Genomic DNA, 20,889 nt, shown 5'->3' with positions numbered 1-20,889 from the left:
GTCACACAAAAAACACCACCACAATATGTGTACATTTATTTTATGTTTATAATCAACAATATGTTACATATATTATAGTGAACAGGAAAACATGTATGATATCATACAATCATACAATTCTTTTATAGTAATGCTATATTATAGATAGTCAGTTCTAATCTGAAGTTTAAGCAATTGAAGTTGGATTACTCACTGACTAACACTGGATTACTCGCTGCAATTTTTATGTTTGCACTCAAAAAAATAAAACATTGGATTTACTTAACCGAGTTATGGCAACCGGTCCAACGAAACTGTGTTAATTTAGATGTATTGAATACAGTTATGTGTTGAAAAACTCAACATAACTGTATTCAATACATCTAAATTAACACAGTTTCGTGGGACCGGTTGCCATAACTCGGTTAAGTAAATCCAATGTTTTTTTTTTGAGTGTGTGTCGATTTTTAAAAACACTGAGAGAGTGCTTTATGAATGCTGCATACCAACCATTTCTGAAAAACACATTGTGCAAATGTCGGAATATTTGACAAAAATAAAAAGTAAATAAGAAAAAAAAATATCACAATCTGTGTGGAGATGACTTTTGTTCAGACTCGTTTCTTTTCAAAGGTGTGGCAGGCTACAGTTTAGCTTTTGGCCTTTGACTGTGTTATATTGCCAGGTGTACAGTAACCTGAGAGTTTATCATCTGCTTCTTACAAAACACACTGCTGGCTGCGAGACAGAAGCTGAACTCATCTGAAATACATAACACATTACAGTACAGTACAGTACAGTACAGTTCAACAACCATCTCACACATGAGCCTTTGATTCCTGGGGTAAGGTGAGCCAACATATTCTTCATTAGTGCTTGACTTAGTGACATTTGGGGTTTTTTTTTAAATAGCAGTCTTTATGTGGGAGTTTTTTTTTCAGATATGACTAGCTGATCTTGATATTCTGGTTGGTCTGTTCAGATAATTAAGGTTTCTTGTGTGTCGTTCACACCTCAGTGGTTGCGCCGTGGTTTTTTTACATGGTGCACAAAACCAACTTTAGAACAAGTATTTGTCTTCAAGCTAAACTTGTCAATTTTCAGAAAGGAAATGCCAAAAGTAAAAAAAAAAGTGAATGGTTCAAACTGATCACACTTTTTTGCAATCAATAAAAGCAAGAGAGAATTTTGGAAAATACATTTTAGAATATATTTAGGCTGAAAGTCATGGACTCTCCTAGTCAATATGCAAATAAGTATCAATTAAATAACCTTGAATGAACACACATTAATGCCAGCCCGTAAGGTAACACCGATAGCAGGGTGGTTGGTTGGTTGGTTGGTTGGTTGGTTAATTGTCTTTTTTTTTTTAATTCATTACAAACTAGAATTCCTGCCATCAAGACCTGAAGTGTTTATTTGTACTTTGTGTGTTCAGTTCTTGGCTCTTTACTAAAGGTAAATTGGTTAAAAAGGTTTAATATTTTTTGTGTATTTACATTGCTCAAAACATTTTTTCAGGGGGGAATATTGTGATGAGAACAAACAAACAGTCAGCTAGTGATACTAAATTTACAGCTCAAGGAAGTTCACCAATAACCAGTGGTTACTGGTGAACCAATAACATGCAAAAATTATGTACTTGCATGAACTCATAGTTACCTTGGGTCACATGCTACTGCAGTAAAAACAGAAGTCATTTATTTCCATTTCTACTTGAGCTAAAGTACAAAGGTAGCTGCTTTTTCCTGTACTTGAGCATCAAATGTAAAATTACTGAGTTATTTTAGTTATATTATTCTGATTACCAGTTTCTACAGACCTCTCTGACCGCAGACCAAAACATGATGGTACGCATCTAACGCTCACCAGTGCCTTGCCATCTGAGGGGTGCGTCAGGCTACAATGCAGGACATGAACGAACCTGTCAATTATGAAATCATGGATTTCAGATTAATCATCTTCTTCTTCAAGTCTGCTACTCTTGTAAACTTAGTTCTAAAAAGGCATTCTGAAGTAAATATTTTTGTGAACTATGATATGGTCACGGTTATGAAATTAAAATATATTTTTTTTCTATTTAAGCAGGTATTCCTGCATGCATGACATACATTCCCATTCAAAAAAAAAAGTACTCATCGATAAGATGAAACGCTCGAAATTATCTGCAACGTGCATCTGAGAAAAAAGAGGGCTGTTGGAAATATTTGCATTTAATCTCTGTATATATCGTTGAGTATTGTTTTTAAATAGCACATTTTTTAAATAGCATATATAAAATGCATATGATTGGAGCCACTGTAAAAAGACAGCCATTATAGCTTTCTCAGCCTGTGAAAAGGTGCGTATGGTTGTTTTGCTTCAGTTTGAAAGTGTGCCATGTTCAGGTATTTTATCCAATCCAATTTTCTTCAACTTCAGAGTGATAAGTAACAACTGGCATGCTGCTGAAAGTAACGGAGTAAAAGTAGGAAATTATATCATTGTAAAGTCTGCAAAAATGATAATAGGACGCATATTTGTAACTGTTCACACTGCCAATAACTGAGACACACCTTTATCTGGAGCAAACTTCACTCCATGCATACTCCTCAAGCACAACTGCCCAACCAGCACTTCAGTCTGTAGTTAATTCTGAGGTCTAAATTTTGCTTAACTAAACTCTGAATACACACTGAAAAAAATGGCCTGTTAAATTAACACAAAAAAATCTTGTACATCAGTTGCACTTATTAAAATCATATCCACTAAGACCAATTAAGTCATGTTCAGTCAAACAGAACATGACTTAATTGGTCTTAGTGGATATGATTTTAATAAGTGCAACCGATGTACAAGATTTTCTTGTGTTAATTTAACAGGCCATTTTTTTCAGTGCAGCCCTCATGGTGTATATTTGAGTGTGTGTTTATTGCCATACCGCTTCCACCTCTTTAGACATCTTGGATATCTCCAGCACTTTGGCTCTGAGCTCGTCACGCTGTTTATCCACCACGTCTTTAAGTTTGAGCATCACCTCTCTCTCCTGACGCTGTGTACGGTCTGAGGAGACAAGGTAAAACACTGTTAACAGAAATAATGCCAAGTGGGCTCAGTGAGAGAAATCAGTATTATTACACCCATTATTACACCCACAGTTCCAGGGTCCCTGGTTCAACCTTGAGTTCAGGTTAATGTCTGTGTAGAGTTTTGCATGTTCTCCCAATTTTTATGACCACCACATTTTCCAGGTTCCCTCACACCTTCCAAAAACATGCCAGTAGGTGGATTAACTATGATAAATTGGCCCTAGGTGTAAATGAATGTGTTAATGTGTGTGCGGTGCCCTGAGATGGACTGGGGTCCCATCCAGGGCGTCTACCATGACCGTGATCAGGATAAAGTAGTTAGTGAAGATGAATGAATGAATGAATGAATGATACACTTGTGTATAATTCTAATTTTTTCCCCTGTAACTATCAATTAATAACTGAACAATCTGCATGTGTGCAAGTGAAAAACTCTCACTCACATTTAAGAGGAATTTCACTGTGCTTAAGTGTACGTATGATAAATAAAGTGGTTGTTGGTGTTGTTGTTTTTCTTCTTCTTAAAAACAGCTACATTAAATGAACAACAACCTTAAAGGAATGCTCCAGCATTAATAATCTAATCCTTATCCACTGCATCTCTAAAATATTTTACAGTTATTCCATGAAATCGAGTTGTACATGAGCTGATAGCTGACGAGTGCATAGCGCCAAGTTGGCTATAAACCATGTACGACGAGATTAAGTGGAATAACTGTTTTTTATTCTATCCACATTTACTGGATTTTGAGAAACAGAGCAGTTTTATCTTTATTTTTTGCAAATTCAATAAATAAAAACTTTAGACAAAATGTCCTACAAAATAATTTCCGCTTAGAATGTAAGCAAACCAGCAAAATAACAGTAGCAATTTGTGAAAAAAATGCTATAATAATAATTCTTTAAAAAAAAAAGATCCATTCTTACCATCAAATACTTTTATTCCATATTTTGTTGATTTTTAAAAAATATTTTTGTTGGTTTTGTTTTTGAGTAGAGTTTTTATTTCGTCCTCGGTTGGTGCAACACGCTCCACCATTTCGTTTTCCTCTACTCATGGTATATGAGTTGATAGCCTAGTAGTAGATTAGCCAATCAGAGTGCATGATTGCTCATATCCAATCAGTGTGGATAAAATAATTATGATTATCACAGAAAACAATTTCAACATTGTCCTGTACTAAGAAAAAAATTTATTTTGTTTTCCTTTAAATTCACTTATAATGAACATCTCAGAGCTGTTGTTAAATTCCGTCAGTAAATACTGAAAACTAATAATAGTTAAACTAATGATTGCTTTGAATAAGAACTTGATAACATTAGATATTCATGCAAAGTTAGAAGAGCTTTCTGGAGTTTGGTAAGTCGCTTTGGTGAGTCAAGACCTACACACCTTACTCATGTGACTAAACAACTAGCAGTTAAAATATATTACCAAAGCCCACACAGTGAATATCAGGGCATGTTATGCTTGTGCAATTTGATTTTTTTTTCTTTTTTAATCAATTGCTCTTCAAGGAAATACAGTTGTTTTACAACTGCAGTCCACCGCCAATTCACCTTCTCCAGAAGACTAAATGTTTGCCAAAAACAAGATTTCAAAAAACCTAACCATATCTAAACACTGTGTAATGCAGCAGTGTTAACACTGATTTCTGTCCTAGAAGCGTAGAGTGTGTGTGCGTGTGATTGGTGTTAGTAGTGAAAATGTATCTTCTGTCCAGTTCACCTTCTTTAGACAGGGAACTCTGCAGACGACCCAGCAGTTCTTGGTTCTCCTCCTGTAGCTGCAGCATTTCCTTCTGCAACGCCTCCAGCTCCAGCCTCCACTTCTGCTCCTTCTGCTGCCATTCCTGCTGCAACACACACACACACACACACACACACACACACACACACACACACACACACACACACACACACACACACACAGTCAGTCAGTGTCGGAAAACACTCTTGACAGAAGATTCAAGCTGCATGACTTTGAACAATTTTCACATGCTGTGTATGCCTCGCAGATCACACCGAATATTTTGAGTTTAGAATTTGAAACTTCCAGTATTGGGATTTTAATTTGTCCTGTGGAATTTTTTTTTTTTTTAACTCGTGCCACATGTAGAATTTGTCTGCAGGCTGGGGGTTGGGCTATTTGCATATATTACTTCAGTGGTATTGAAACTGTGAGATAACTGCTCAAGGGAAATAACCAGAATGTATTTTTAGCTGAACTTTCTTGAGAACAAAATTACACATTTAAATATATATTAAAATACTATACACAATTTGCATTATGTTTTGACATATTTAACCCCTTAAACCCCCAGCTTATAATTTATTCAATTTACTGAATAATTAATACAATTCATCTCAAAGCATGTTCGATATTTTGAAACTAACATTAAAGCTTTGCTATGAGACAGAGAAACGTAAATCTGATCAAGGGGGATTCAGGGGATAAAATTTATGATATAGGTTTCTATCAATATTTCCAGTGTTTAGTCAAGGAAAAGAGACCACGTATGTGGGTTATGAACAGACATACACATGCACAACAATTTATAGTGATGAAGAAATTTCTGATAGACAAACATCAGAATTAACTCAAAAAGTAATAACAAAAACAACTGCAATAAAGAAATAACATCAATTATATAAAAGGGATTTATCGCAACTCAGTAATACAATTTAAGTCAAACAGTAAGCTGATTTATGATTCCAAAGAGTAAATGGATTGTTTATTATAGACGCATGTTATGGTGATGATTAGAACATACTGAATAAAGTGTAATGAATAAAGAGATTAAATGTATTGATAGAAATAAGAGACTGTAACTGCAGTACTATACTATATTGTACTAGAGTACTATTGTTGTATTGGGGTGTACACAATAAAACAACCAAAATAAAGTTAGAAGTATGTTTTCTATGAAAATATACCGTATGCAAATTCTAAAAAATGGCTGGTAGTTTGTTCTAATTCCAGCAGGTAAAATGCCAGATGTTTGGAAGTGTTTTTCCGACTGTAACACTACAAAGAAGTTGGAATGGGTATAGAATATGGGACATTCCACCGAATGGGTGCCATTTGCTTGTTGTACCACTCCCAAATTAAACTTAATTTGTTATATCTTTTCAACACTGATTATAATAACACACATATTTAACTATTCAAAATGTGTATTGGTCAACCTCAGGCTACATTATTTATTTTTTTACAAGGTTTGGAAGTCAAAGATGGCTGCATTTTTTTCATTTGTTACTCTTTATATGAGTAACAGGACTGAAAGTAACAGGACTGAATTTTTAGCCTAGGATTAGCTAATACATGGAATTAAGCCACATATGGCATCATCGCTAATAGCATGACCACACTTAGCACATTCTAGTGATTTACCAAAAATCTGTATTTTTAAAATAAACAAATATCATCTAAGAAATAATTTAAGTAACAGGACAGTATGTTGACATTGACCTTATCAGTCAAAGTTAAAAAATCATCAAATATACAGAAAAGTAAATGAGAGAACTAACTTTTGGTCTTCCCATGGCCTTCAGAAGACACAGCTGATGTAACTTCCTGTTGAGCATGTGATTTATGGAATGTCCGAAATTTGTCAGATGGGGTAATATGTTTGGGTAACAGGACTGAGTAAAAACCCAGGGACACGACTAAAATGTGTATTTTAACTAAGATATTGTGGATTTCTTATGAAAAAAATATATATTTAAACCATGGATAGGATATGGAGTCACACAACAGTGACTCTACAGACCCTGTAGAAGGATAAAGCGGCTAGAGATAATGTGATGTGATGTGTGTGAAGTTGAGAATTAAAAGTGTAAATGAGATTTAAGAGGGTCATGTGTTCATTTGTGATATTAGCTCGTTTTGGGGTTTGTTTGGGTGTTTGTTTGTTTTTAGCTATCACTTGTACACACAAGATAAATAAACTTGTGCTCCCAAGATAATGATTTGTGCGTACAAGATTTATTATTTTTTTCCAAATCACTTTTTACGATTTCAGGGGATCTATATGAAAGCAACCCTTCTTCCTCTTTCAGCTGCTCCCATTCATTCAGGGTCACCACAGTGGATCTGTTCCACATATTTGATTTGGCATAGGTTTTACATCAGATGCGCTTCCTGACGCAACCCTCCCTAATCTATCCAGGCTTGGGACCAGCACCAAGTACGCACTGTCTCGTACAACCCCAGTGACTGGGTATTTTATCTAACCTGCATGTCTTTGAACACAAACTCCACACAGAAAGGCCCTGTCAGCTGTGGGGTTCAAACCCGTAACCTTCTTGCTGTGAGGCAACAATGTTAAACACTGCACCACCATGCCACCCCATACAAACACAAACCAGTGAGCAAAAATCAAGCAAATAGCACAAATGACCCTCTTAAATCTCATTGTTTGTTTGTTTTGTCTGTAACCGCTTATCCGTGTGGGGTCACGGGGGGAGCTGGAGCCTATCCCAGCTGACCATGGGCGAGAGGCAGAGTACACCCTGGACAAGTTGCCAGCTCATCACAGGGCTGACACACACATAGAGACACAAACTACCGTTCACACTCACGGTAAATTTAGAGCCACCAATTAACCTAACCTGCATATCTTTGGACTGTGGAAGGAAACCCACGCTGACACGGAGAGAACATGCAAACTCCACACAGAAAAGCCCTCATCGGTCTCTGCGAGCCTACCACACAGATTTAATACTTGTCATTTTTAGGGCATACCTAACAACCTGTGTTTTCTTTCTCTCTCTCTTCCCCCCCCCCCAATCTGTCCCTCTGAGTTAGATGTTGATCCTGGGATTGAGATGCTGGCCTCTTCTGCCCCTCGGACCTGCTTGATCCATCCTGGTGCCCTGTGTCTGGTCGGAGTTTTATCGCACCGCTCCTGTGAAGGACGGCCCCATGAGGACAGTTGAGGGTTATACCTGTTAAAACTGTTAATATTATAGTCAGGCTGTCTGTTGTTGCCCAAATGAGGACGGGTTCCCTTTTGAGTCTGGTTCCTCTTGAGGTTTCTTCCTCATGTCGTCTGAGGGAGTTTTTCCTTGCCACCGTCGCCACAGGCGTGCTCATTGGGGATAGATTAGGGATAAAATTAGCTCATGTTTTAAGTCGTTCAAATTCTGTAAAGCTGCTTTGCGACAATGTTTATTGTTAAAAGCGCTATACAAATAAACTTGATTTGATTTGATTTGATCGGCCGATGGATTTGAAGCCAGAATCTTCTTGCTGTGAGGCGACAGTGCTAACCACCGTGCCCTTAAATCTCATTTACACTTTTAAATCTGAACATTATGACTATTATTGACAAAAGTATTTCAGTATTTACTACTGAAAATGATTTTCAGTAGTAAATACTGAAATACAGAGCATGTTGAAAGGAGAATGTTGAGGATGGAGCTGCCAGGCACAGGAAAACGAGGAAGGCCGAAGAGGAGATACATGGATGTGGTGAGAGAGGACATGGAAGTGGTAGAGAAGGATGCGGAAAACAGGGAGCAGTGTAGACGAAAGATCTGCTGTGGCGACCCCTAATCGGGAGCAGCCAAAAGAAGAAGACTACTGAAAATTATTTATCTTGTGTTCTCACAGGATAATTAAAAAAACATCACTTTTTGTAACTTTGGCTGCTCTGTACTTTTTTTCATGCAGACCTGACAGCCTGAACATTATGCTTTTTGGCTCAGGCTCTGAATTCAGTGGACTTGTTTTGTTTATTTGATTTCTTGCTGCTTGATGGCTACATTTGACATTAAAATCCCACACAGTTATCCAGTGGTCATGAGTTCAAGTTCAAAGTGTTTATTGTCATATGCACAGTAAGGACATGTCCACTTGCACAATGAAATTCTTAGTTTGCTGTCCACCATGAATGCCAATTACCAGAGGTGGACAGTAACGAAGTACATTTACTTGAGTACTGTACTTAAGTACACTTTCTGAGTATTTGTACTTTACTTGAGGTTTTTTTTTTTAGAAACTTATGACTTTAACGTCACTACATTTGAAAGACAAATATTGTACTTTCTACTCCACTACATTTCTTTCAAGGTCCTCGTTACTCGTTACTATGAAGCAGCTTTGAAAGTAGATGTTTTTTCTTTTCTTTTCTAAAACGTGATTGATTTTTTCGCAGGTGACACTGAGACAGACTACCAGTAATCACTAGGGCCACGCCACGTCCATAGACTGTATAAAATCAAGTTCAGTGATTTCTCAGCAGCATTATTTGGCATGATCAGTTGATGGCAGAATGGAAGGAGGCGGTTCTTTTGGGGAATGTACGCACCCATGGTTCTATAGCTAGAACCCATGTTTCAGTTTTCTGAAAGGAATAAAGATTCGTTTCATTTTAAATGTTTGCCGAAAACAAACCACAGCACGGCCTACAAAAACTCGCCTTCCAACCTGCAGAAGCATATTGAAGTATATAAAAGTTTTGTTCCAAGATAAAGCTTGCAACAAAGTTGTCTGTGCTTTTAGAGCTAGCAATAATGTTGCAAACGTAGCTATGCAGTCTGGTTAGTCAAATGACTTTCTATAGATTTGCCCGCCAAGTTGCCATAGCCTTGTCCACGGCTAACGTTTACACTTAGCTAGTTAACTTGGACACTGTTAGTTAGCATGTAAAAACAGAGTTACGCTAACGTGAATAACGTTAACTTATTTGAAGTCCTTTCAGAAATATGTTTTAGCATAAGCTTGCCAAATGAACAGAATGTCGAAATCTTTCTTTTCTAGTAGTGTTAGCTACCCAATATTATTTTAAGTTTGAAAAGAGTTTGCTAGCATGTCAGGTGGAGCTTCACTGACTAGCTAGCTTAACGTTAAACTACCATGATGGCACAGCATGCATTCATTTTCTGAATTCACATTTCTATCTTTGGTTTTGTAAGCGTTGTGGCAATAATACAACAATGCGTTGACAGAAAATGTACTTTTAATACTTAAGTATTTTGAAAGGCAAGTACTTCAGTACTTTAACTTAAGTAAAAATTTGACTGGACAACTTTCACTTGTATCGGAGTCACATTTGACCAGTGGGATGTGTACTTTGGGGGTGGCACAGTGGTGTAGTGGTTAGCACTGTTGCCTCACAGCAAGAAAGTCCTGGGTTCGAGCCCAGTGGCTGGCAAGGGCCTGTCTGTGTGGAGTTTGCATGTTCTCCCCGTGTCTGTGTGGGTTTCCTCCGGGTCCTCCGGTTTCCCCCACAGTCCAAAGACATGCAGGTTAGGTTAACTGGTGGCTCTAAATTGACTGTAGGTGTGAGTGCGAACGGTTGTTTGTCTCTGTGTCAGCCCTGCGATGACCTGGTGACTTGTCCAGGGTGTACGCCGCCTCTCGCCCATAGTCAGCTGGGATAGGCTCCAGCTTGTTTGCGACTCTGTAGAACAGGATAAGCTGTTCTACAGCTTAGTGTACTTTGACTTAAGTAATGAAGTGGGGTACTTTGTCCACCTCTGCCAATTACAAATAAATAAATAGGCGGAAGAACAAAGAAAAAGAAAGCACAACTTTATTCATCACACACTTGTGAAATTTCCTCTCTGCATTTAACCCATCTGAAGCAGTGAACACATACATGTGAGCAATGAGCACACACACATACCCAGAGCAGTAGGCAACCATGCTAGCATCACCTGGGGAGCAGTTGGGAGTTAAGTGCCTCGCTCAAGGGTACCTCAGCCCAAGGCCATCCCATATTAACCTAACTGCATGTCTTTGGACTGTGGGGGAAACCGGAGCACCCGGAGGAAACCCACACAGACACGGGGAGAACATGCAAACTCCACACAGAAAGGCCCTCATCGGCTGCTGGGTTCGAACCCAGAATCGTGCTAACCACTACACCACCATGCCGCCCAGTAAAGACAATCTCATCTCATTATCTCTAGCCGCTTTATCCTGTTCTACAGGGTCGCAGGCAAGCTGGAGCCTATCCCAGCTGACTACGGGCGAAAGGCGGGGTACACCCTGGACAAGTCGCCAGGTCATCACAGGGCTGACACATAGACACAGACAACCATTCACACTCACGGTCAATTTAGAGTCGCCAGTTAACCTAACCTGCATGTCTTTGGACTGTGGGGGAAACCGGAGCACCCGGAGGAAACCCACGCGGACACGGGGAGAACATGCAAACTCCGCACAGAAAGGCCCTCGCCGGCCACGGGGCTCGAACCTGGACCTTCTTGCTGTGAGGCGACAGTGCTAACCACTACATCACCGTGCCGCCCTCATAAAGACAATATAGTGCAAAAATAAAAGAGCAATTCCAGCGTTATGGACGTGACACTTGAACTCAAAATGGCAACAAATGACCCAGTGCATGTTTTATTGTCTCCCAGTATTTAAACAGGTGTTGCATATTTTAAGGCTGTACCATACTGGAGAAGTGATAGAACAAGAACAATTCCCATAGTACATCTAGGGCATGCCAGAAAATCCCAATAAAAGATGCGTTATGGATGTGACAGAAAAAGTATCACTTTTCTTGGGTGACTGTACATTTTTATCAAACTCTGTGAAATTGTAAACCTAATGTCGAAATGGAGATATCCATTTGATAAAGGGGTCCAAGGTGAATATTAAAAAATCTTTGTTTAAAATATTTTGTATTTATGCAGAGTTTCGGAAGGAAAAGTCAGCGTTATGGATGTGACGAAATTCTGTTATGGATGTGACGCGTCTGAAATAGACATGGCATATGTTTAGAAAATCAGCAATTTAACCACCATAACCCTTTGAAAAACTCTCTAAATATCAGCTAAAACTATCAAAGTTCTTAAATGATATTTAGGATGGCTATTGTTTTGCTGTTTTGTGGATTTTAGCATACATTTCTGTGGCTTGTGGCAATAATATAGAATTGTACATGATCAAAGTTATTCGTGTCATTAGCTAAAGTAGTGAAGGCGAAGGGAACAATTCTTGTGACAAATTGGTTCAACTTATTCACATCTGTAAAATACAGGCCTAGGTGATATCTCTGGGAGTGGTTTTGATGTATTACATGTTGCTTTATTTTTGCATGGTGAGGTTGACATTTACATGGAATTGCCCAAAAGCAAAAGCAACAAAAACAATAACACCCAGTATAGTACAAAACAAAGGTAAATGTAGTGCAAAATACATAGTCATCTCATCTCATTATCTCTAGCCACTTTACCCTTCTACAGGGTCGCAGGCAAGCTGGAGCCTATCCCAGCTGACTACGGGCGAAGGGCGGGGTACACCCTGGACAAGTCGCCAGGTCATCACAGGGCTGACACATAGAGACAAACAACCATTCACACCTACGGTCAATTTAGAGTCACCAGTTAACCTAACCTGCATGTCTTTGGACTGTGGGGGAAACCGGAGCACCCGGAGGAAACCCACGCGGACACGGGGAGAACATGCAAACTCCACACAGAAAGGCCCTCGCCAGCCACGGGGCTCGAACCCAGACCTTCTTGCTGTGAGGCGACAGCACTAACCACTACACCACCGTGCCGCCGCAAAATACGTAGTGTAATACAAAAATAAAACAATGATCAGATGTGCAAACTAGGGCTGCACGATATCAGAAAAATATGCGATATTCGATAACATGACTGAATATCTCGATATCGATATGTATCACGATAATTAAATATATAATGTTTTTCTTACCTCTACTCGCCGTTCTGCCCTGTATCTAGCATTTAAAAAAAACACCCAATGCATTGCTTCCATTCCAACATTATTTTTTATTGGAAAAACATGGCTACACCTGCAATGGTGTCCATCAATCATCTTTAAATCTCTTAATTTTTTTGAGCACAGCAGAAAATGTCTTAAGTTGAAATAAACAAAAAACTGAAAACTACATTACATTAACATAAAGCATTCAAAATGGCAATTTCAGCGGCTCCCGGGAGATGAAGGTGAGCGACACAGATTCACCATAAACTCAAACACAATCTGTTAATAACACATGCGGGTGAGAGAGTGGTAGTGTGTGTGTGAGAGTGAGAGGTAGTGTGTGTGTGTGAGAGAGAGTGAGAGAGAGCGCGGTTTTATGTTTTTATGCTGCTGTACATCAGTGTTTGTCCCAGTGAGCCGCCCCACCACTGTTTTACATGTCTTGCAAAGTACCTGAGTTTGCAGTACATCATCCCTCCTGAATCCAAAGTACTTCCAAATAGCAGACGTGCATTTTTTTTTTGGAAACCAGTTCCTCCTCACACAAGTTTGTCTCACCACACTTGCTACCGCTTCCGCCATCACCACAAGGCTTTTACTTGTTTTGCAATAGGGGGTGGAGTTATCCCGCGGCGCTTGTTGACATTCAAATGTGATTGGACGGCACAGAAAAATGTGCCTTTTATCGAAATTTGAGTAATTTTTGCGGTACGTGTATCGCAAACTATGATATCGCGATATCGATACTTTTTCGATATATTGTGCAGCCCTAGTGCAAACAATGTAAGTCAATAATAACGCAATATATGTTAATTTCACTCATAACTATGGGAAGGAGGGAGAAAAAAAACCCAGACTGGTTTGCTTTGGAAACACTATTCCGAGTTAGTAGACACTTTCAACCTGCTGTGTGTAAGATACACTACCGTTCAAAAGTTTGGGGTCACCCAGACAGTTTTGTGTTTTCCATGAAAAGTCACACTTTTATTTCCCACCATAAGTTGTAAAATGAATAGAAAATATAGTCAAGACATTTTTCTGGCCGTTTTGAGCATTTAACCGACCCCACAAATGTGATGCTCCAGAAACTCAATCTGCTCAAAGGAAGGTCAGTTTTATAGCTTCTCTAAAGAGCTCAACTGTTTTCAGCTGTGCTAACATGATTGTACAAGGGTTTTCTAATCATCCATTAGCCTTCTGAGGCAATGAGCAAACACATTGTACCATTAGAACACTGGAGTGAGAGTTGCTGGAAATGGGCCTCTATACACCTATGGAGATATTGCACCAAAAACCACACATTTGCAGCTAGAATAGTCATTTACCACATTAGCAATGGATAGAGTGGATTTCTGATTAGTTTAAAGTGATCTTCGTTGAAAAGAACAGTGCTTTTCTTTCAAAAATAAGGACATTTCAGAGTGACCCCAAACTTTTGAACGGTAGTGTATTCTTCTGAATGATGAAAAACTTGTAAGCAGCAGCTTGTAAAAAAAAATAGTGTTCACACTCAACAGGACTGAATCCAATATGGCTCCCTACTCTACATTACAGCCTGGAAAACTGAGCTTATTGTGTCATAACCTATAGAGTGCACATATTATATAGGTAGTAGAGAGAGCCAAGGCTAGGCTAGGCTAGGCTAGGCGAGGATAAATTACATTTCTGTCGTGACATGGGCACTTGAGTGTGGGCTACAGAACAAAACGTGGCTGTCAAAGTGTAACCATTTTTGTGGAGGAAGAGAGAGAGAGAGAGAGAGAGAGAGACTTACTCGAGTGTCTGTCTTATAAGAGTCCTGCTGTTGAACCTGTAGTGTTTCAAACGCCCTCAGTAGATCCTCTTCTTTACATTTCTGTGTGTAGTAGCTGGCTGTGAAACTCTCCAAGAGCTCCAGGACTTTCACTATTTTAGGCACCAAACTCTCCACACTCGTCTTGCCATAGCTGTCGATGAGCTTTTCCACATCCGAGCCGATTAACTTGGCAATGTCGTACACATCGTCCACGGTGAGAGCTGAAATGGTCCTCTCTAAACACTCAGGAAACTTCTTGACGTCTTGATTCTCAGGCTTGATGCTTTCCATGGCAGAGTCAGAAGACCAGGAGTCGAGAAGAAGAAACTAAATTCCCCCAAACACAAACGCAGCAGGATGACATTTCAGTGCTGTTCCGAGAATGTGCTTGTTTTTTTTTTTTTTTTCTTTTTTGGTTTCAGTTTGACCCGACTACACTGCAGTAAAACCAGACGCTGGTTTATATGTCCCTAATAAACTCTACCAGCCTGCTGTGTGTCCTGCTGATCTGATGTGATACCTGATCCAGTGGACACGCTGTAACATGTGATCCACAGCTTTACACCTACACAGCTCTGCTCCAGGGTTTGCATACTGTAGTTCACTCCGACATCTCGATCTGGGAGCAATAAGGACCTCCTGGCTTATTTCCCTATTTCTGGATCCTCCTTCTTTCCTTACCAGTGCTACTGAGTGGTGTGTTCAGATCTGTCTTCTGTGTCACAGTATGATAGGGAATGTGAAGGGTTTTTTTTTGTCTCATTCTCATCTCATCTCATTATCTCTAGCCGCTTTATCCTGTTCTACAGGGTCGCAGACAAGCTGGGACCTATCCAAGCTGGAGGCGGGGTACACCCTGGACAAGTCGCAAAGGTCATCACAGGGCTGACACATAGAACTAAGTTTTGTATATACATAATATAGGGTGGCACGGGGGTGGCACGGTGGTGTAGTGGTTAGCGCTGTCGCCTCACAGCAAGAAGGTCCGGGTTCAAGCCACGTGGCCGATGAGGGCCTTTCTGTGCGGAGTTTGCATGTTCTCCCCGTGTCCGCGTGGGTTTCTTCCGGGTGCTCCGGTTTCCCCCACAGTCCAAAGACATGCAGGTTAGGTTAACTGGTGAAATTGACCGTAGGTGTGAATGTGAGTGTGAATGGTTGTCTGTGTCTATGTGTCAGCCCTGTGATGACTTGGCGACTTGTCCAGGGTGTACCCTGCCTTTCGCCCGTAGTCAGCTGGGATAGGCTCCAGCTTGCCTGCGACCCTGTAGAAGGATAAAGCGGCTAGAGATAATGAGATGAGATGAGGGCGGCACGGTGGTGTAGTGGTTAGCACGGTCACCTCACAGCAAGAAGGTTCTGGGTTTGAACCCAGCAGCCAGCGAGGGCCTTTCTGTGTGGAGTTTGCATGTTCTCCCCGTGTCTGCATGGGTTTCCTCCGGGTGCTCCGGTTTCCCCAGGTTAATATGGGATGGCCTTGGGCTGAGGTGCCCTTGAGCGAGGCACTTAACTCCCAACTGCTCCCTGGGCGCTGTTAGCATGGCTGCCCACTGCTCTGGGTATGTATGTGTGTGTGTTCACTGCTTCAGATGGGTTAAATGCAGAGAGGAAATTTCACAGGTGTGTGATGAGTAAAAGTTGTGCTTTCTTTCTTTCTTTATACATCTGGAATCGAAATATCTATAATATGCAATATCTATATGGGGGTTGCAAAAGTAGGTATACAGTAATGAAAAACAAAACGTTTGCACAAAATGTTAGTATTAAATGAAACCTAGCACCACTATTATAATACTGGTAAAACTGAAATAATCCTTACTGTATACCTACTTTTGCAGCCCCCTGTATTATGCATAAAATATCTATAATGTTAACAATATACAATATCTATAATCCATCCATCATCTGTAGCCACTTATCCTGTTCTACAGGGCCGCGGGCAAGTTGGAGTCTATCCCAGCTGACTATAGGCGAGAGGCGGGGTACACCCTGGACAAGTCACCAAGGTCATCTCAGGGCTGACACATAGACAACCATTCACACTCACATTCACACCAATGGTCAATTTAGAACCACCAATTAGCCTAACCTGCATGTCTTTGGACCAGAGGAAACCCATGCAGATACCGGGAGAACATGAAAACTCCAAACAGAAAGGCCCTCACCAGCCATTGGGCTCAAACCCAGGACCTTCTTGCTGTGAGGCAACAGTGCTAACCACTACACCACCATGCCGCCCTCAATATCTCATAAAATTGTATCCATCCATCCATTATCTGTAGCCGCTTATCCTGTTCTACAGGGTCGCAGACAAGCTGGAGCCTATCCAAGCTGACTATGGGCGAGAGGCGGGGTACACGTCGCCAGGTTATCGCAGGGCTGACACAGAGACAAACAACCATTCACACTCACATTCACACCTACGGTCAATTTAGAGCCACCAATTAGCCTAACCTGCATGCCTTTGGACCAGAGGAAACCCAGAGCACCTGGAGGAAACCCACGCAGACACAGGGAGAACATGCAAACTCCACACAGAAAGGCCCTCGCCGGCCATGAACCCAGGACCCTCTTTCTGTGAGGCAACAGTGCTAACCTCTGCACTACCATGCCACCCTCAATATCTCATAAAATTGTGTATTTTTAGTATATTGTGTTTTGTCTGTAAATATCCTGCATGTTGTACTGTTTATATTGTTGATAGCATACATATTTACAATGTATATTATAGATATTGGCAGCACTGTGGTGTAGTGGTTAGCACTGTCGCCTCACAGCAAGAAGGTCCTGGGTTCGAGCCCCGTGGCTGGCGAGGGCCTTTCTGTGTGGAGTTTGCATGTTCTCCCCATGTCTGTGTGGGTTTCCTCCGGGTGCTCCGGTTTCCCTCACAGTCCAAAGACATGCAGGTTAGGTTAATTGGTGGCTCTAAATTGACTGTAAGTGTGAGTGTGAATGGTTGTCTCTTTGTGTCAGCCCTGTGATGACCTAGTGACTTGTCCAGGGTGTACCCCACCTCTCACCCATAGGGATAGGCTTCAGCTTGCCTGCGACACTGTAGAACAGGATAAGTGGCTACAGATGATGGATGGATTATAGATATTTTATGCATAATACAGGGGGCTGCAAAAGTAGGTATACAGTAAGGATTATTTCAGTATTACCAGTATTATAATAGTGGTGCTAGGTTTTATTTAATACTAATGTTTTGTGCAAACGTTTTGTTTTTCATTACTGTATACCTACTTTTGCAGCCCCCTGTATAGATATTTAGATTACAGATATATATATATTGCATAATACAAATATTTTAGACATATTGTGTATAATATAGTTATTGCATATTATGTATATAATAGTTATACTTAGTTATTGTAGATTGCATATTTATTATATTGTACATAACATATACATATATATATTTTTCTTATATTACATATACATAACTTACATATACACACTTTTTTTTCCTGTTCTATATCGCTAGAGAGACACCAACTGCCAGAACTAAATTCCTTGTGTTTGTCAACATACTTGGCCAATAAACACGATTCTGATTCTGAATCTGATTCTGATAATATTCTCATAAATATGACTTTCTATCTCATAATTATCAGATCTTATAATTATGACTTTCTATCTCAATAATGAAATACTATCTCATAATAATGAATTAGTATCTCATGATTATAACTAGGGCGGCACGGTGGTGTAGTGGTTAGCGCTGTCGCCTCACAGCAAGAAGGTCCGGGTTCGAGCCCCGTGGCCGACGAGGGCCTTTCTGTGTGGAGTTTACATGTTCTCCCTGTTTCCTTCGGGTGCTCTGGTTTCCCCCACAGCCCAAAGACATGCAGGTTAGGTTAACTGGTGACTCTAAATTGACCGTAGGTGTGAATGGTTCTATGTGTCAGCCCTGTGATGACCTGGCGACTTGTCCAGGGTGTACCCCGCCTTTCGCCCGTAGTCAGCTGGGATAGGCTCCAGCTTGCCTGCAACCCTGTAGAAGGATAAAGCGGCTAGAGATAATGAGATGATTATAACTACCTCATAAATACGAGAACGTTTCTCATAAGTATGACTCAGTATCTCATATTTATGACTTAAGATCTCATATTAATAACTTGTGATCTCATAACAATGAGATATTAAGGGTTTTTTAAAGAAAATATTATGAAATAGTAAGTCTTTATTATGGCATTGTATCATAATTATGAGATATAACATCATAATTGTGAAATACGGTCTCATTATTATGAATACTATGTGACTATGCCTGGAAAGGGGCTTTCATAGCTTTAACTTGCACCTAAAGGATACAACTGAGTACAGTTGAATATAGCATACATAAAAAGCTTCAGGTTTAAACATTAACATTTGAGATTTTTGCTAATTATAAATTGACTTTGAATAAATCATGAGGTCTTACATATAACTCAAGATTTTTAGTGTACGTTTGCAGGAACTCTGAAGGAAATTAGCAATGAGAAAGAGGAACTTTTTAAGAAATGTGAACATTGTGTTTCTCAAAGTCGAGGTGGTATAAATGTTTCACTTGAGTAAAGCAGACAACTTCTCGACGAGAAGCCTGGGTTCGGGGGAACCAGCTTGTCCTGCCAGAACGTTCGCAGCTGGCTATACGATGGACGCATGGGTGAAGTGGTGGGTCGTGTGCCTGGCGGTTCTTTCTGTGGAGGACATTGAAGACATATACCTATTCGGAACCATGATTACAGGACTTTTGCTGATTGGATTAGGCATTGCCCTGGTTTATCAAGGAAATCAGAAAATGGTGGCAGCTGTTCAAAGCCCCACAAAGCTGCCTGACATGATTGAAGTGGTGGGCAGAGCTGTCGGCACTCAGACTGTGGCTATTCAGAACTCGAACCGCACCGTGGATAATATCTTGGAGAAGCTTTCGGCTTTGCACTGGAAATTAGATCGTTCTGGAGACCAAGATGGACATGCGGCGTAGGCGTGCAAAAGAATGCGTCTGCTTGCTAAGACCAAACAAATTCCAATCTTATCTATTTTGGCTCCCTAGCCAGCACTGGCCTTGGCCAAGGTCGTTGCTGGGACAACAATTCCCCTGGAGAACACTGCTGTTAGACTCTCTCTCACAATTCCTTCCCCCACTTCCCGCGGTTGCCGCTTTCACCCCCAGTGTGACAAGCATGTGCGTGACCAGCGCCCTCATGGCTGCAGGAGCGGACAGCTGCTTGCTTACGCTGGGTTACCTCTACCTCCTCCCCTCCCCCCCTTACCACCCCTGATCTCCCTCCTCCTTTCCCCCCTTCCCCCCCCAAGTCCCGTGTCATGTTGTAAAATGTACTTGTGTTTTTTTTGTGCTTATGTGCTGAGGTTTTTTAATGTTCCCACACTGTACTCTCGCAGGAGCATAGAGTGGGGGTGTTTTTTTTCTCCTCTCCTTTCCTCATGTTCTTTGTAATTTCTTTTTTCCCCTGTCTTCCTGTCTTGTCTACTCCCCCTATGTAAGGACAGGTTGATGGCCAATTTCACTGGTACAGTGATAATAAAGGGTTAATTCATTCATTCACTTGTCCATGACCTAAGGATTTTATATTTTTAATGGCGTTACAGTGGTGAAGATTACTATTTAAAGCGAAACATTATTTGAAAATACATTAAATAGGCCCCTCCTAGAACTGCCACCTTATTGTGGTGGAGGGGTTTGTGTGCTTGAATGATCCTAGGAGCTATGTTGTCGGGGGCATTATGCCCCTGTTAGGGTTTCCCAAGGCAGACAGGTCCTAGGTGACAGGCCAGACCAAGAGCAGTTCACCAAAAAACCCCTATGGAGAAAAAATCCAGGACCGTGACGTCGCCCGGTAGGACGCAGCCGGGGCCCCACCCTGGAGCCAGGCCCGGGGTTGGGGCTCGTATGCGAGCGCTTGGTGGTCGGGCCTTTGCCCATGGGGCCCGGCCGGGCTCAGCCCGAAGAGGCGACGTGGGCCCGACCTCCTGTGGGTTCACCACCCACAGAGGTAGCAGTAGGGGTTTGGTGCAGTGTGGATTGGGTGGCAGTCGAAGGCAGGGGCCTCGACGACCTGACCCCCGGACACAGCGGCTGGCTGTTGGGACATGGAATGTCACTTCGCTGGGGGGGAAGGAGCCTGAGCTTGTGCGGGAGGTTGAGAGGTACCGGCTAGAGATAGTCGGGCTCACCTCCACGCACAGCTTGGGCTCTGGAACCCAGCTCCTCGAGAGGGGCTGGACTTTCCACTTCTCTGGAGTCGCCCATGGTGAGCGGCGGCGGGCTGGTGTGGGCTTCCTTATAGCTCCCCAGCTCAGCCGCCATGTGTTGGAGTTTACCCCAGTGAACGAGAGGGTCGCCTCTCTGCGCC

At 41.2% G+C, this 20,889-nt stretch overlaps 1 protein-coding gene across 4 annotated transcripts in view; it reads right to left on the bottom strand.

The window, feature by feature from the left end:
• Window positions 1–15,212, bottom strand: part of rilp (Rab interacting lysosomal protein) — a 32,027-nt gene extending 16,815 nt beyond the window's left edge. Inside the window, exons 1-3 of one of the 4 annotated variants that reach the window (XM_060944224.1) lie at window positions 14,513–15,212; window positions 4,777–4,903; window positions 2,900–3,021 (exon numbers count right to left, since the gene is read on the bottom strand). In XM_060944224.1, coding sequence (XP_060800207.1) covers window positions 2,900–3,021; window positions 4,777–4,903; window positions 14,513–14,824 — 561 coding nt within the window. In that variant the 5' untranslated portion in view covers window positions 14,825–15,212. Of the gene's footprint in view, window positions 1–2,899; window positions 3,022–4,776; window positions 4,904–13,191; window positions 13,326–14,512 lie in introns of those variants that run through there. The other 3 variants (XM_060944225.1, XM_060944226.1, XM_060944227.1) reach the window with 3 other exon arrangements.
• Window positions 15,213–20,889: the final 5,677 nt, after the last annotated feature.

This window comes from Neoarius graeffei, chromosome 17 (assembly GCF_027579695.1).
Source record: "Neoarius graeffei isolate fNeoGra1 chromosome 17, fNeoGra1.pri, whole genome shotgun sequence".
In the NCBI taxonomy this organism is placed as follows: Eukaryota; Metazoa; Chordata; class Actinopteri; order Siluriformes; family Ariidae; genus Neoarius; species Neoarius graeffei.
This window is presented reverse-complemented; position numbering and strand designations above follow the sequence as displayed.